The sequence below is a fragment of the Carettochelys insculpta genome, chromosome 2, assembly GCF_033958435.1.
Source record: "Carettochelys insculpta isolate YL-2023 chromosome 2, ASM3395843v1, whole genome shotgun sequence".
In the NCBI taxonomy this organism is placed as follows: domain Eukaryota; kingdom Metazoa; phylum Chordata; order Testudines; family Carettochelyidae; genus Carettochelys; species Carettochelys insculpta.
Window position 1 is genome coordinate 258,192,711 of NC_134138.1, and position 15,517 is coordinate 258,208,227.

At 45.2% G+C, this 15,517-nt stretch overlaps 1 protein-coding gene across 1 annotated transcript in view; it reads left to right on the plus strand.

The window, feature by feature from the left end:
• The window catches only part of ADARB2 (adenosine deaminase RNA specific B2 (inactive)), a 471,396-nt gene that overhangs the window by 302,763 nt on the left and 153,116 nt on the right, over window positions 1-15,517 (plus strand). The window contains exon 3 of the mRNA XM_074985018.1: window positions 7,620-8,527. Coding sequence (XP_074841119.1) covers window positions 7,620-8,527 — 908 coding nt within the window. The remainder of the gene's footprint in view (window positions 1-7,619; window positions 8,528-15,517) is intronic.

Sequence of the window (15,517 nt, forward strand, 5' to 3'; positions counted from 1 at the left end):
CCCAATATATCTCTTGCAAGCCTGATACTCATGAGCCGTAACATACTCTTCAAGCCAATCCAGATAGTGTTGCAGTCAGTGGAAAGATTTCCATTGGTTTGAACAGAAGTTGCTTCAGATCCAAACAAAATATTGGGCCTTGTTTACACACAAACTGGCACTGGTTTAACTTGCCTTCAATCTGGTGCAAGGCTGTATATAGATACTTATATTTTGTTTCAAGAGTTGAAATAATCAGATAGAAAATATCGACAGGCCCCTTAGTTCTTTTACAACACCATTTCTGCTGGACTGAATGTCATTCTCAAATTAAAAATTCATCTGAAACCTTATGGCAAAAATCCACCCTACCACATCTTTCCCATCAGCAAGGTCCATGCCCTCCACAGTACCAATGCTATACATAGTGTGATTCTGCATCTGGGAAAAGGGTGGGAGTATTCCACAGCCCTGTCAAAATACTGGCATTCCCCTGGCCCCAAGAGCTACTTTTTTGGGTTTAGTTTTAGCAATGCACAGATCTTCTTTGTGCAAGCTGCAATGGATCACCAGGCCCTGTAAAACTCCAATACACACGAATAACAAAAAAACTTATTGTCCCATATATTCACTCACCTGCTGAGCTGCTCTTTCCCAAAGTCAGCACAGCTGCAGTGGCAGGTAAAGTCACTCAGGAGCTGGCTGGATAGCATGTGCAGCACCCCCTCCCCCAGGGAGCAGCTGCCTCCACAGCTAGGGAGTCCCAGAAGCCAGAGAGCTCTCCCACAGGGCAGCAGCACCATTGCTGGCAGCCCAAGGCATGGAGCAGCCATGGAGCTCTCCTGTGGGGCCACAGCCCCATTGCCAGCACCTGGCAGTGAGGGGCAGCTGGGAGCTCCCCTTTGAGGCCACAGCCCCATTCCTGGTGCCTGGAGGCATGGTGAAGCCAGGACCCACAGCCGCCCCACATTCCCGCCTCGCCCCATGTTCCCAACTCCAGGGCAGCAGCCCACACAGGGCAGCTGCAGCCAGGGAGCATCCCTGCAGCATTCCTGGAGCCCAGCAGTGTGGGGCAGCCAGCAAACCACCCTCTTTCTGCAGGGCAACAACCCCTTGGGGCAGCAGCCCTGTTCCAGAGCCCTGTGGCATGGGGCAACCACGCAGCTGCATCTGCTTGGCAGCCACAGCCAGGGAGTCTCCCCCTGCCAGCCCATCCTGTATTTGTTATAGGGAAATATGGTCACCCTGCACTTGAAGCACATGTTTAACTATATAGCATATTGCGTAAGATTCTCTAAAGTGTCCGGTCTTTCCAATTTAGCAACCAGCTCCAAAAATTGGGCTGCATTAAAGCATCTCAGGCAGCCCAAAATCACTAGTTCTTGAAAAATTTAGCTGTTTCTTTTTCTGAGATTAGGTTATGAAGAGGTTGATTGGCTGGGAAAATTGCCCTACAGGGCTGTTGATTCACCAGTTAACTGGAATACAGGTCTCCCAAGTCTGACCTCCAGATTACACCTATTGTTTTTGCAGTGAAATGACTGATTTTTGAGTATGTCAGAAATGATGGAGGTGAATCCCTCCAACCTCTGTGGTCAGTGCAGTGGAAATGGACAGCAAATAATGTGCTCTGTGTAAGGAGGTCAAATGAGGGCCCGATATTAAAATGCAGACAGAAGAAAATTACAAATAAACCTCAACCTCACCATTCAAAATACAACAGTAGCAATCTTGAGATTTCTAAAAGTTTCTAAAGATAATAGTGCCTTGTGACCCTTTTTGTACCTAGGCAATCATCCTTATTTCTTCATTCTTGATATAATAGATACCTTACCATTATCTCAGATATTCACTTACGATTTGTTTTTTAAAAGATTTTAGCTGTAGTGAATCTGCCACATTTCCCCTCCTCCCCCCTAAAAAAAGTTTGGCAGCAGAATAACCTTCAACAGGAACAATATTATCTCTTCAAATGTAGCATGGCGCATCGGATGGCTGCTTCTTCAGAGCCCTTATGACCCAGAGACATAGGCAGTGTCATTATTAGTGATGCATTATAGTTCTGAAAAGCTCTTGATGATGCAGCCTCTCCAGGCTAACTCTACTGTGTATAATGACTAGAAAGGAGAAAGAAATTAAATGAGCTACAGAAGATTGGGGGCGGGAGGGGGGATGCATAAATAAATACATTTGATAACTGCTTTCTTTTCTCCCATGCAATGGGTGGAGCAAAAATAAGATTGCAGTATAAAGGATAAAGGCCCACACTTGCTTGTGCAGTGTGAACAAGAAGTTATCTGAGGGGATCGAGCAAAATCAGATGTTTTAATCTGATGGAATAAAGTAAAAATAGTTACTATAAATCTGGATTTTTGTTTTTCCTTTTTGAAAACCTATTTGATTATGCTGCAAACCTTTCAACTTAGGTGCACTATATTTGATTATAATTTTTTTTTCAAATATTGATAATGTATTTTGGAGTCTCAGAAGCCAAATCATTCTAGCAATAATAAGGATGAAAATGATCCAGCGTTTTGCATTTTTCCCCATGTGCAACCTCTGACTTGCCCCTTTCCTTTTAGTACTCTTCATTTCTAAAATTGCATGTGATTGTTCTATTATAGCTGCTTACAGTATTTATTTAATGTAGTTTGATGTCATTTGCCTGCTTTGTCTGATTTTCACTGTAGAAGTACATGTGCTACCATTAGAGATGTAATCTTGTGTCTGCTGCACAGAGGTCTCATGAAAGCCACATTTCAAAGATCTCCTATTTCAAAGTACCTGAAAGTATAAAGTAATTTAGCTTTATCTAGCTATTGTTGGATGTCGTGCAAGTCCATCAGGCATACGGTCTTTCTTAGAAGCTTTGCTTCTTTGTGAGAAATAAAGGAACTTTCTAATTAAATTTAGGTGATCACTAATTCATAGGATCTGAATGACAACTGGCTTCATTCTCTTCTCTTTGAAAAGCAATGGGGGAATTTAGCTATTAACTGGAATTTGAGGATCAGGCCCTATGTAAGGTAATTTGCATCACTAGCTACATCAATGTTAGCCCATAATGCAAGCATGCTGCATCAGTGTTAAATAAGGTTTGTGGATTGTGCTAATATAAATCACTCTAGGGCTGTGTCTACACGTGCCCCAAACTTCGAAATGGCCATGCAAATGGCCATTTGAAGTTTACTAATGAAGCGCTGACATGCATATTCAGCGCTTCATTAGCATGCGGGCGGCAGCGGCGCTTCGAAATTGACGAGCCTTGCCGCCGCGCGGCGCGTCCAGACGGGGCTCCTTTTTGAAAGGACGCCACCTTCTTCGAAGTCCCCTTATTCCCATGAGCTCACGGGAATAAGGGGACTTCGAAGTAGGTGGCGTGCTTTCGAAAAGGAGCCCCGTCTGGACGCGATGCGCGGCGGCAAGGCTCGTCAATTTCGAAGCGCCGCTGCCGCCCGCATGCTAATGAAGCGCTGAATATGCATGTCAGCGCTTCATTAGTAAACTTCGAAATGGCAATTTGCATGGCCATTTCGAAGTTTGGGGCACGTGTAGACGTAGCCAAATAGTTTTTGGTACCAGCCCCATCTCACACTGCTGTCACACAAATACACTCAGGGCTTGCACTGGTATCATTGCATTTTTCTAGCTGTATTGGTGAAAAGCAAAACTGATGACAGCACTATTTCACAACCAACCCACAATCCAGGGTAGACAGTGCCAGGGACCACACCTTGGAGCAAGCAGGGAATGTTTATTTTTGAATCATTGTATTTGTGAAGGTGAAGGACAAACTGTTCACAGACCCATAGAGCAAGGATTAGAAGAGAAAAAAATGGATGAAAAAAGACAATGTGAATTATAAATACAAATAACCCTCTGAGTTTTCCTATTCAGTGGTCCATAATCAATAGAAATTCTTTTCAAACCTGTATATAGTGTGAAACAAGAGCTATCTTGCTTTTCATGCCTCCTGACTTCAATATCATTATGTACAATAATTGGGTCTGTAAAAACCCTATTAGGAAAAGAGAGAGAAGAGGCGTTAAATACAGCACCAACCCTACCTCCCTTGGAAAAAGCATATCTGAGGCAAAATATTTCACCACTTTTAAATAAGAAAGGATCTTTAGAGTTCAACCTTAGAGAGATGCTGCTACCTATGGAAAAACACCCATGGTGGGAAATGGTTAGCTATGTCAATGGCCTAGCTAAATGACATATAGTTAAGGGTGATTTATTCCCCCTCCCAAAGTCAGAACATACATAAATGAGTTGTGAACCCTAGGAGAAGAGACTAAGTTATCTCTGATCATCTCTTATTAACATGACCTTTTCAGGGGTTCCTTTCCAGTGAGGCTGTTTTTATAGTGATCGTATTTTATATGACTGAGCTTTGTATGGTAAGATTTTTCTTTTTTCGAATTTGACTTCTTTTTTTCCACTGTAGAAAATAAAAAAATGAACTAATCACTCAGGCCTTGATTTAGCTGCCCATCCCTGCGAAGAAATGCACTTAAGCACCCCCTTAAAAGTTAAACACATGACTTTAATGTAACTTAAACCTAGGCTTGCAGTTTAGCCTGTTCTGAAGTGCTCTGCTGTGTTGGAGTCTGTGTTGCCAGATGTTGTCCATGTAGGGACCTCTGCACACACACTGAGTCTGATTGACCTGCACTGCAATTAAACACCCATGGTTGGCCCATGTCAGCTGTCTGAGGCCTACAGGGATCAGGTTAAGTAACTGTTTAACTGTGGTTGCAGACATATGGGCTCAAGGACCCCACAAGGGAGAAGGATCTCAGAGCCCAGGTTCCAGCCTGAGCCCAAATGTGTACATGGCAAATAAATTGTCCTGTGAGCACAAGGTCCATAAGCCTGTGTCAGCTGATGTGGGTTTACACCCACTAAGGCTACACACAGGCAGCCAACCTCACAGAACAACCTTCAGGATTTGTTGCCTTGATGGAAGCAGCTGTTCATCAAACCGCCAGGATCTGACACATTTCTGTTTGGAATATGACTTTACCCACACTTGGGGCATTTGCAGGTGTTATATAACTGAAATGAGGTTCCCCTGTAATTCTCTGAGTGCTTATGTGTGTCTGTGAGGCAGAGCCAGAGCTGGGGATAGTGCAAAGTTGCATTGCTCAGCAGAAGCTCCTTGTGCCTGAGCAAATAGCTATCTTCCCACACCTCTGCACAGACACGCAGCTCTGTCATCCAGAGTTTAGGGGAGACAGCCTCCTGGCCATTGTGCCCTCTAATTTTTTTCCCATCTGTGGGCGGAATACATTTTGTTATGTGCAGTGAGGTATGTGCTGATGTGCACCACCAATAGAAACACAGGCTGCCATCTGTGGGTGCTGTGGGCACTCTGTTATTCAGCTGGGCAGCACCTGAATCTGTCCTGGGTAGCCGTCATGGCCGCGATCCTTTGAGGTTGTTGGTCATCTAGGGCAGGGTTTCTCAGCCTTCTTTTTTTTAAATAATGTACCCCTTTTTCAAAAAAAAAAAATTACAAGTGCCCTCAGACATCTCTCATGTACCCCTAGCATGGTCCTAAAGTAATCTGAGGTCTTGAAACAAGTGCCATTCAACCTTTCCAGATTTCGGTACCCTTTCTGAGAGTCAGATTTGTTTGGCATTCCACCAAATCACACCTCACTTAAAAACTACTTACAAAAACATGCCAAAATATCACAGTGAAAACCTGCTAACTTTCCAATAAAGGAGTTGGAATAGAAACACTGTGCTTACATTTCAGTGTAAGGCATATGAAGCAGTAGAAACAAGTCATTTTTCTGAATGAACTTTTAGATTGTACTGACTTTACTAGATCAGAATTTTCCAGATCTGAAGAAGTGGGCGTGCCCCACAAAAGCTCATCCCCCAATACATTATTTTGCGAGTCTTTAAAATGCTACAGGACTGCTTTTTTTGTTTTGTGAAGATACACAGTAACACGGCTACCCCTCTGTGACCTTACTAGTGATTTTATGTAGCCTGTTGTACAACTTGGCAAATATTTCGATGAGCTGATGTATCCCCTGGAAGACCTTGGTGTGCCCTCAAGGGTACATGTACCCCTGGTTGAGAAACACTGACCTAGAGGAATCAGGAGAGAGCAGCCTTTTCACTCCCCTGAACCTTGGGACGGTGACAGCCTAGTCCTTATGCAGATTTCATAGGTGTGGAGAAGAGGGGGCATGAACAGGGCTCTGTGAGTTACAACTGGTAAAATATAGGCAGCTAGGTGTAGAAATGTTCTGCTTTATGTCAGGGATCAGACTGGCAGCTGCACAGCCCCTTGATTGGGATTAACGCTATCTTTGCTACCAGATCTGGTCCCACCCCAAGCAAAACTTGACTGGACCAGAGAATATGGCCCATTATATTTTTATAGAAGAATAAAAAGGGAATAAATTTAAATGGACTACTCAGAGATGCTCTTAGAGGGGTAGCTGTTTTAGTCTGTAGCTTCACACACACACAAAAAAACCCCAGCAAGCTGTCCTGTAGCACCTTAAAGACTAACAATTGTATTCATTAGGTAATGAGATTTAACAGGCAAGACCAGTGAGAGAGCAATATAGTTCTCATTATTGCTCATCACTTCAGCTACCTAGTGACCAAGCCCCAAGGATGCTGAAAGTTGGTTGACTCAAACTTGGTTCTCAGTTATACTATGCTACTGCATCGAGGTCAGTGACCATGCACAAATGTAACAGAGAGCTGAATGTGGTTAGTTAACTCTGCAGTTAGAAGATGCTCACACTATCTTCCCCCACCACACTGACATTGCCTCATTGTAGTTGCTCTTTCTTATTGCTTTTCATTGACATAGCTCATCCCTGACATCTGTCGTTACTGCCATCCTGCAGCTCTGGTTTCTCCAAGCCTGGCTTGCACTGATCTAATAGTTTTGCATTATTAGTTATTGCTGTTGCAGAAGCAAAGAATACCTGTGATTGAACTTGACAGCAAAAGTCTCACTTATTAAATGAGGATTTGAGCCTTGAAGACTAGACTAGAACAAATTATAGCCTCAAAATTGAAAAGGGATGTTTGTTCATCTCTTAGGCTGGGTTTATGATGTTATTATGAGCTGGTCAGTTTAGTCACTGAAAATAACTTATTCCATGAATTTGCCCTGTTTCTGTTTGTGAATCATTTAGATTAATTCTGATTTGTAGCAGCGTGTTTGCTGCTTGTAAGTATTGGCCTACATGGATACGGTGAACAGATTTCAGCCCAGGGGCTCAGTACAAATTATTCAGTTTTACTACTCATTGTCCATTTTGGGTGCTCATTTGAGTCAGATGACATCATTGTGCTCCATCACTGAATAACAGACCTTTTTAAGTAGGCGGCTATGACTAAGATATATCAGGCAGGAGTTCTTGGACTGACAGTCGTTCTAGGAATTCATCAGTATTGTAATAGATGAACCAGTCGTCATCCAAATACTCATGAACAACTGTTAATATGACTCTACAAATACTAGCTCTGTGAATGGGCCGTACTTACTGATGAAATTATCTGTGAATATCTTTTCATGTTGTTCTTCCAGCTATAGCTAGACATTAGAGTTCTTGGTGGCCACCATAATGTGGGATTTTCTGTTTGTTTACTGACAGGTACCAGCAGTGCTGAAGTAAAGGAAAACCGAAATGTTGGCAACCTGGAAGATCATCCAATATCCTCTAGTGACAGGTCCAGAGTCGGCACACCCAGCATTAAAAGGAAAAGACCTTTAGAGGAAGGCAACAATGGTCATTTCTGCAAACTCCAACTCATCTGGAAGAAAGTCTCATGGTCAGTGACACCAAAGAATGCCCTCGTCCAGCTTCATGAGCTCAAACCAGGTTTACAATATAAAATGGTTTCCCAGACAGGCCCAGTGCATGCTCCAGTCTTTGCTGTTGCCGTAGAAGTAAATGGGCTTACATTTGAAGGGACAGGACCCACAAAAAAGAAGGCTAAAATGAGAGCTGCAGAACTAGCACTGAAGTCTTTTGTTCAGTTCCCAAATGCATGTCAAGCTCACTTTGCCATGGGGAACTGTTTTAACCCATCCACTGACTTTACATCCGACCAGGCAGACTTTCCAGATACTCTGTTCAAGGAGTTTGAACCATCTGCACACAGTGAGGACTTTTCGGTCTACAACCCGGTTAATAATGAATTGCTTTCTACTGCTTATCGGCATGGGAGGTTATTCTGCCACACATTGGATTTAATGGGCCACGCTAAGCCAAACAAGCACAAGATGGCATCCACAGCTGAGAGCGAAAAGAACCCAGTGGTGTTGCTAAATGAGCTGCGATCAGGTCTGAGGTACGTCTGCCTTTCGGAGACTGTGGAGAAGCAGCATATCAAGAGTTTTGTGATGGCAGTGAGAGTGGATGGGAGAACATTTGAAGGCTCAGGACGTAGCAAGAAGCTGGCAAAAGGTCAAGCAGCACAAGCTGCACTGCAGGCCCTCTTTAACATTCGGCTGCCCAGTCACATTCCCAGCAGGAGTAAATGTAACCATTTGCCACAGGTGAGAGTTCTCAGGTAGCTGCTGCCAAGTGGGAGGAATTCTTATGAATGTGATTTTAATATTCTATCTGTAGTTTGTGAATGATCGTACCATTCTCCCTGGTTACAGAAAGTGCCATATTACCTCAAACCCCTTTCCTCACGAAACCAGCCTGAGGCCACACACAAAGGCCTTTGTATGGGCTTATCTGAAAATCATTAAAACCAATGTACAGGCTTTTCCCTAAGATGGACGGATGAACATAGAGAAAATAGAGGGAATGTCAACATTTCAACTTAACAGAGATATTTATGTCTTGCCACACGTAATGAAGGTACTTTTTGTAATCATGCAACATTCTTGTAAGAATGTAAAAGCTAATGGGGTATTGTTTCTTTTTGGTTTGTATTGTTTCTTGTCTATAAAGTTACACTTTCCCAAGAGAAATGCCATTCTGCAGAGTTGCTAGTGCGAAAAATGTGCATTTCCTCAAGCCTAATTTTTTACACTGTTCTGTCACTGGAAGAGATAGATAGATAGATAGATAGATAGTGTGTGTTGCAGCTGTGTCTGTCAAGCTTCCAACAATGAGACAATTGCAAGGATTCTTGTGTTTTTTGGAAGTGGTGGAGATATAGAGATAGATAGGCAGTATAGAGAGCAGAGCCGTATGTCTTGTGAATCAAAATGGGGTGGTTTGTCACCTGCCAAAGACCATCACAGTGCTGTATTCTCACAATTGCACCATTTTGATGAGTTCAAAGAAACTGTTGTTTTCTGAAAATGGAGGAGCCCTATGGAAGTTCAAGTAATTTGCCTAGAATTGTTTCACTGTACCCACTGCTAGATTCCACAGCCACCTTTCACTAATGCTGTGGATTTGCTGTGTTGTGCCATGCCATGTGAGACTGTCTGCATTCCAAATGGAAAGCAGGGAATTGTTATGGCCTAGAGGTTAACCCAGATTGTTAGGAAACCAGAGAGCTGAATTTCATTCCCCAAACTGCTGCCAGTTCATCGCTTAACACGAATTTCCCTTTCTATCAAACCAGGATGTGAGTTTTTAAAATTCTTTAAAAATCTCAAGAGCTATGTAAAACAAGCAAGGTAAACCGGAGCTGTCATTAACATTAGTAAAGGAGTGCTTTGCCTCCTTACTATTGGGAAGAGTCTATAGTTCTGCGCTGCTCAAATTCCTGTGCAGAGGCTGGTGGCATGGCTTCTGCATATGTACACAACCAGTCATAAGACTAGCATCAGCATGGACTCCTAGGGTACGCTGTTCAGATCCACCCTTGGATGGTCTAATTCTGCATCCCTCTGAAGTTACCGGGAGGGTTACCGTTCTTCACACACAAAGCAAATCACCTCTACTGTTTCCTACACTCACTGCCTTTGATCACATGTACAGTAATGGTTACTGTTCTGAAACATCAGCCCAGGGCATACCCAGACCTTTTTTAAGGATGTTTCTTTGTTTCAGTACAGTGCAAAGAATAATCCCTGATGCTTTTGTATTTAAGATTATAGATTAATTTGTACCTACAGGCAGTGAAACAGGAACTACCCTCCCTCTCCCACACACACATACACCTGTTCATGCCCATCACCACCACAGGCTGGGGTCACACCTAAGGTTGCCAACTCTCATGGACCAAATGCCCAGAAGAGTTGGCAACCTAACCACAGCTGGAGGAGAATGTGGAGCCCCAGGTCAGCAGCAGGACCCTAAGTGAAGCCTTCATGTCCAGTGGCCTAGACCTGAGGGATGATGGGCTGCAGGACCCCAGGCATTGCAGCTCCATGGAGGGGCCACCACCTGGGCTGGCCAGAACCCAGGGCTGGTGGAGCGAATGTGCATCAGCAGCAGGGCCACCTCCTGGGTGCAGGGAAGCCAGAGGGAAAACCTGGGGCTGCAGCCCATCATCCCTTGGATCCCTTGACCCAGCAGCACCACGTCCCTACTTCCTCTGCCTAGAGTTACAGAGGAGTTTCCTGGACTACCAACAGATATCTGCTGTGTCCTAAGAACTCTGTAGGATGTTCTGAAATGACACCAGCCTGCACCATTCCCTAAGGGGCTGGTCCCATGATCACCTTCAACCACAGGTGCTGGAACCAGGACAGGAGCTAAGGGGCTGTGGCTCACCCACTTTTGAAAGTGGATTTTTGCCATGAGTCTGGCCCATTGCCCTTCCTCTTCACCACAAGGCCCCACCTTGTAGCCAAGCTGGAAGCTGGAGTCCAGGCCAGTTGAGAGCAGCTTGGGGAGCCCCTGGCCTGGATGCAGTTCATCAACCCCGAGGTCTTGCCCCCGGCCAGGCTGAAAGCCAGAGCAAGATCAATGTAAGAGTCACATGGGCAGCTGTGGGGAGTCACAGACATTCCATCTACTTGAGGTGGAGCGTTTGGGGGGGGCAAGAAACACTTGCCAGGAGCTGCTGTCACGCACCCCCGCCCATCCAGAGGGAGGAGCCTGTGATTTTCAGCCCAGCTCCAACTTCTGTCTTTGCTGGAAGGGTCAGGCAGGTTGGGACCTTGTGGGGATGAGGGAGGGCAGAGGCGGGAGCACAGACAGGGCTGGGCCCACACTTAGAGCAAATATATCACCCTTGTTTAAAACTGGGCTGTACATCTTGCATGGCTCAGGAATTATATATCTCCCTCTTGTGACTTTTCCTGCTTCAGTCAGAGCTGTCCATGCTTCTGGAAGTGAACGTGTTAATGAAAAGTTGTCCGGTGAATGCACTCAAACTTTTTTTTAATATTGTGTGTTTTGCCACCACTAGAATAGCCAGGCACTTTTAATACTGTCATTCAACATTTCAGTTCAAGGTACCATAAGTACACTGTGATTTTTTTCTGATATCCCACTGATCATATCTATCAGTAGTGGCCCAGGCTGTTGTCTGAGAGCCTGATCCAAATCCACCAGTTAATGGGAATGTTTCCACTAACTTCACAGAGTTTTGAATCAGGTCCTAAGTCCATCAATACCATCTTCTGTCCAAGAGGATCATTTATTGTCTTTTCCAGCACTTTCCTCTGTGTTTAACCTTCTTGTGCCCATCTGGGTATTGTGTTAAGTGAAGTGGTGGCAACCAGCAGTAAGGATGTATAGAGGAGCAGCTGTCCTATGAGCTGGTTAAACAGGTACCTTCTTTCTCTCCATCCTGTTCTGTCTTGCCCATTTCTCAGCCATCTCTTCAAGAAGTTTGGCCCCATTTCCCTTACTAAAGTAACATGCACATTTTGAGTTGGAGTGGAATTCCCAGCTGCCAGAGATAAGCCCAGGCACTCTGAACTAGCTTGCTAAGAATAGAGTGGCCACTGTGGCACGAGCAGCTGCAGTGGGGGAGGGTTGTTGCCCGTGTTCCCTGGACGTTGAGTGCCATCCAGCTGATTAGTACAGCACCCACAGCGTGGGTGGTGCACATCCCTGTATGCCTTGGTTCATTTAACAAAATTTATTCCAACCATGGGTGGAAAAAATTAAAGGGAACGCTGCTTGTCACCCTGAGTGCAGACCCATCTAAAACTTCACTTATGCTGCATCAAAGTCTGCTAAGGACCAGGAGGGAGTCATGAAACTTCAATAGCTCTTGGACAATATTTGAATTTTGCACTCTCTTTTCAGAAGAAGCACCAGTGGTTCCCCCTCCCTCGTCAATCACTCTTTTTCTGTGCTTTCTCTTTTTCGGCTGGATGCCAGAAAACTGGGTCATTGATCCTTGGGATGGGCAAAACAGACTGGTTATAATAAGAATCAGCACAGCAGTCACCAGGAAAGTCATATATTTTGTGCAGTTCTAATATAAATCTCCCTGCACATTGCTTTGTTGCTTGTCTGCACTACAAGCAAAAATCTGCTGTTGACTCCTCTGAGACCTTGATTCTTGAGCCCTTCATGGCTGCAGCCTGATTGGAAGCAGAAAGTGCCAGACATCATATGCAAATCTGTCCTTGTTATATTTCTAGCCCAGATCTGCCAGCTCCAGTGCAGTGGTCCCCAAACGGTGGGTCGGGGGGAGATGCAGAGGAAGATTTGGTGGGAGGCAAAGCAGGGTCTGAGCCAGGCCCCACCGAGGGTGGGAAGGGAACACCACCAGCTGCTGCTGTAGCCGCAGCTCTGTTCCACCCTGCTCTGCCCACGGCCCAGCTGTGCCCTCATTCCCTCTCTGCTCCCAGGCCAGCTCTCCCTTTAGTTCCTACCCCTCCTCAATCAACAGGATCCTTCTTCCTGTCACTCAGGGTTGCTATTCTCTGGCTACTCACTGAATAAATGAGTGAAGCTGCTAAGTGTGAAAGGGGCCTGTTAGGGGAAAGCTGCTGGAACCATATTCTTCAATCTGTACTATCACCCTTCCTCAAAACCTAATCCTGACTGGTGCTGCATGCACAGTACGCTTCTGGAAGCCACCAGAGCTGTGGGCATTTCTCCTCTGTCAACATCAAATTCCCTAGTCCCAGCATTGAAGTAGTCCTGCTGTTCTTATCAGTCTTCTGAAGCAAAGCTATTAAGTGCCAGAATAAAGAAATTAGGACAGCAGAAATCCTCAGGAGGAGGCACCGCCTGACTTGCCTTGGCAGCAGCTGCCCTACCAAGTATTGACAGAGACTGAAATGTGCCTTTGTCCTCAGCAAGCACTTAAACCTTATCTGTTAACCTAGGCCAAAGCTAAATATATTACCTCTCCATCTAAGGGCAGGACATAAAAGCAATCAGTGGTCTGAATCTACATGTAATGCATTGGTCATAATGTCTAAGCATCCAGAGAGGATCCTCTGAATCAACCAGTAGAGTCAAAGTGGGATGAGAATGGAAACATTTCATGAAAAATCATTCTTTGCCTTCTCTCAGTCACTGAACATTGCTCTTATTTACTACTGTGCTTGGTCCTAACTCATATGGCCCATAAATGAATATTGCTCCTTGGACTATTAACTTTGATGAGAACCTGAGGGCTGGGGATGTTTTCCCCCTTAAAAAACTGTTATTCTTACTCCAAAACAGGAGTTAACCGAGAAAAATGCTGACATGGCCTTACCAAGTCCACATTAGTGGAAACCTAGTACGTTCCCTGTCAAGAAAGCGAGAGCTCCTTGTAGGCTCAGTGTGCTCTTTTCAGAAAATCAAGGTGACCCCCCAGACTGCACCTGACCAGTTTCCAGTTTGTTTTTCCAATCTTATACTCCTCCTAATCTATCTCATTCAGTGTAAACAGCATTCTAACTGCTGAAAAGCAAAACCATTAATTAATATTGCCATAGCAAATTAGTGATAGAGGGAGCTCGGATTTCAAATGGACATAAATTAAAAATGAATAGGTGTGAAAATCACATTCACTCTCCTCTGAAATTGCTTAACTCTACTCATGCTGCTTTGTAACAAGTGAGCACCAAAGCATGAGTTGCTAGTTTATGTGATTAAACATAAGCTTGTCTGTGCATTGGCTGGATGTCACTACAAAGAAGCAGAGGAGACTGGTTTTCATTCTGCCGATGAGGCGAACAGTTTGAATCCAGTTAAATCCCATGTTTGTCTGAAGCCTCATTTACAGTCCAGAGCAATCTGAGTGTCTCCTTTGTACTGCTCCTTTACACTGTGCAGGTCAGGGATTCCTATTAGTCAACGTAAGTAACATCTTAGCACACAGTGTCATGTGGAGAATAATCACTGTGTATGGAAAAGACCAATTGCTCATTCCCTCTGAGCCATTTTCCCACAAAGGCCTGCTTCTCTTTAAGCTGCAAAATGGACTTCATTTTCACACTGGATCAGCTGTTCCCTTTCCCTCTCCTTTACTTCACTAACCATCCTGGCTGCCAGATTTCTTACCATCATGTCTTCACACCAGTGGTACAATTAAACCAGGACTCAGATTGTCAGTGATAGAGGTGACTGTGGTGCAAAGTGAGACAACTTGTAGCTGGTAACGTGTTTTCCAAAGCTGTTCCAATGTGCCTTATGTGAACAGCTGTGTTTAGTCAAGTGACCAGGCAGATTTGTTAACCTCCTCTGTCCCCATTGTATACAAAGAAGAGCAGTAGATAAGAACTTGTGATACTCCTAATGGAGAGGCAAAGTGGGTAGGAAGGACTGGAAGAATTCAGCTTCAGTCTAAAACTTCTGTCTCTGCCTGTCAGCGATGTACACGCTCTCTGAAGGGAAAGTTCCTTTCAATGTAGGAGCTGGTTGAGACATTTATAGGATTACAGTTTCTTAATGTGGAGCAGCTGAAATAGAGCCAACTTGGTGACACAGCTGTAGTGGACCAGGCATCATTGTTATTAGTATATTTGTATTGCAGCAGTACCTCAGCCCTCCCCCCATAGACCAGGAGTCCATTATGCTGGAGGCTGTACAAACACAGAGCAAAACAATGGCCCTCCGACCCATGTAGTTTTCAATCTAAGTGAGAGATGAGATGGGTGAGGTGATATCACCTTCTTTGGTCCTATGAAAGAGAGGCAATGTGAGGGGGGGTGCCCAGAGGTCACATGCACTCCCTGCATTGTCTTACCCCCGCAAACACACAGACATATACTCACCATGATAGCCATGTGTCTTCTGGTGAGTGCAGGAGGGTGGTCTCACCTCTCCCCTGAGCAGCCCAGCCCAAGAGTAGCACAAGCTCCCTAGCTCACGTTGCTCTCAGCCAGGCCGCTCCAGGGGTGGGGAGCGGGGGGACTGCCCTGTATTCACTGGAAGCTGCACCGTGCTTCTGCAGAAAGAGATGGGTGGGAGCGGGTTGGGGTGCAGCAGGTGCAAGGAGAGGGCAGGGGAGAGAAGGGGTGGAAGGGGCATGGATGCAGCAGAGGGGTAGGGGGGAATGGCATGGGTGGAGCAGACCCAGGAGCGGGAGGGGCATGGGCTGGGTGTGTGGGGCATGGGCAGCTCATGAGCAGGGGCTGGAGAATGGGCAAGGCAGGGACAGGAAGGAGGGTGAGGCATCTGGCCAGTGGCCCCACCCCTTGAATCCGCACACTGGTCGCCTCTGTCACCTCACA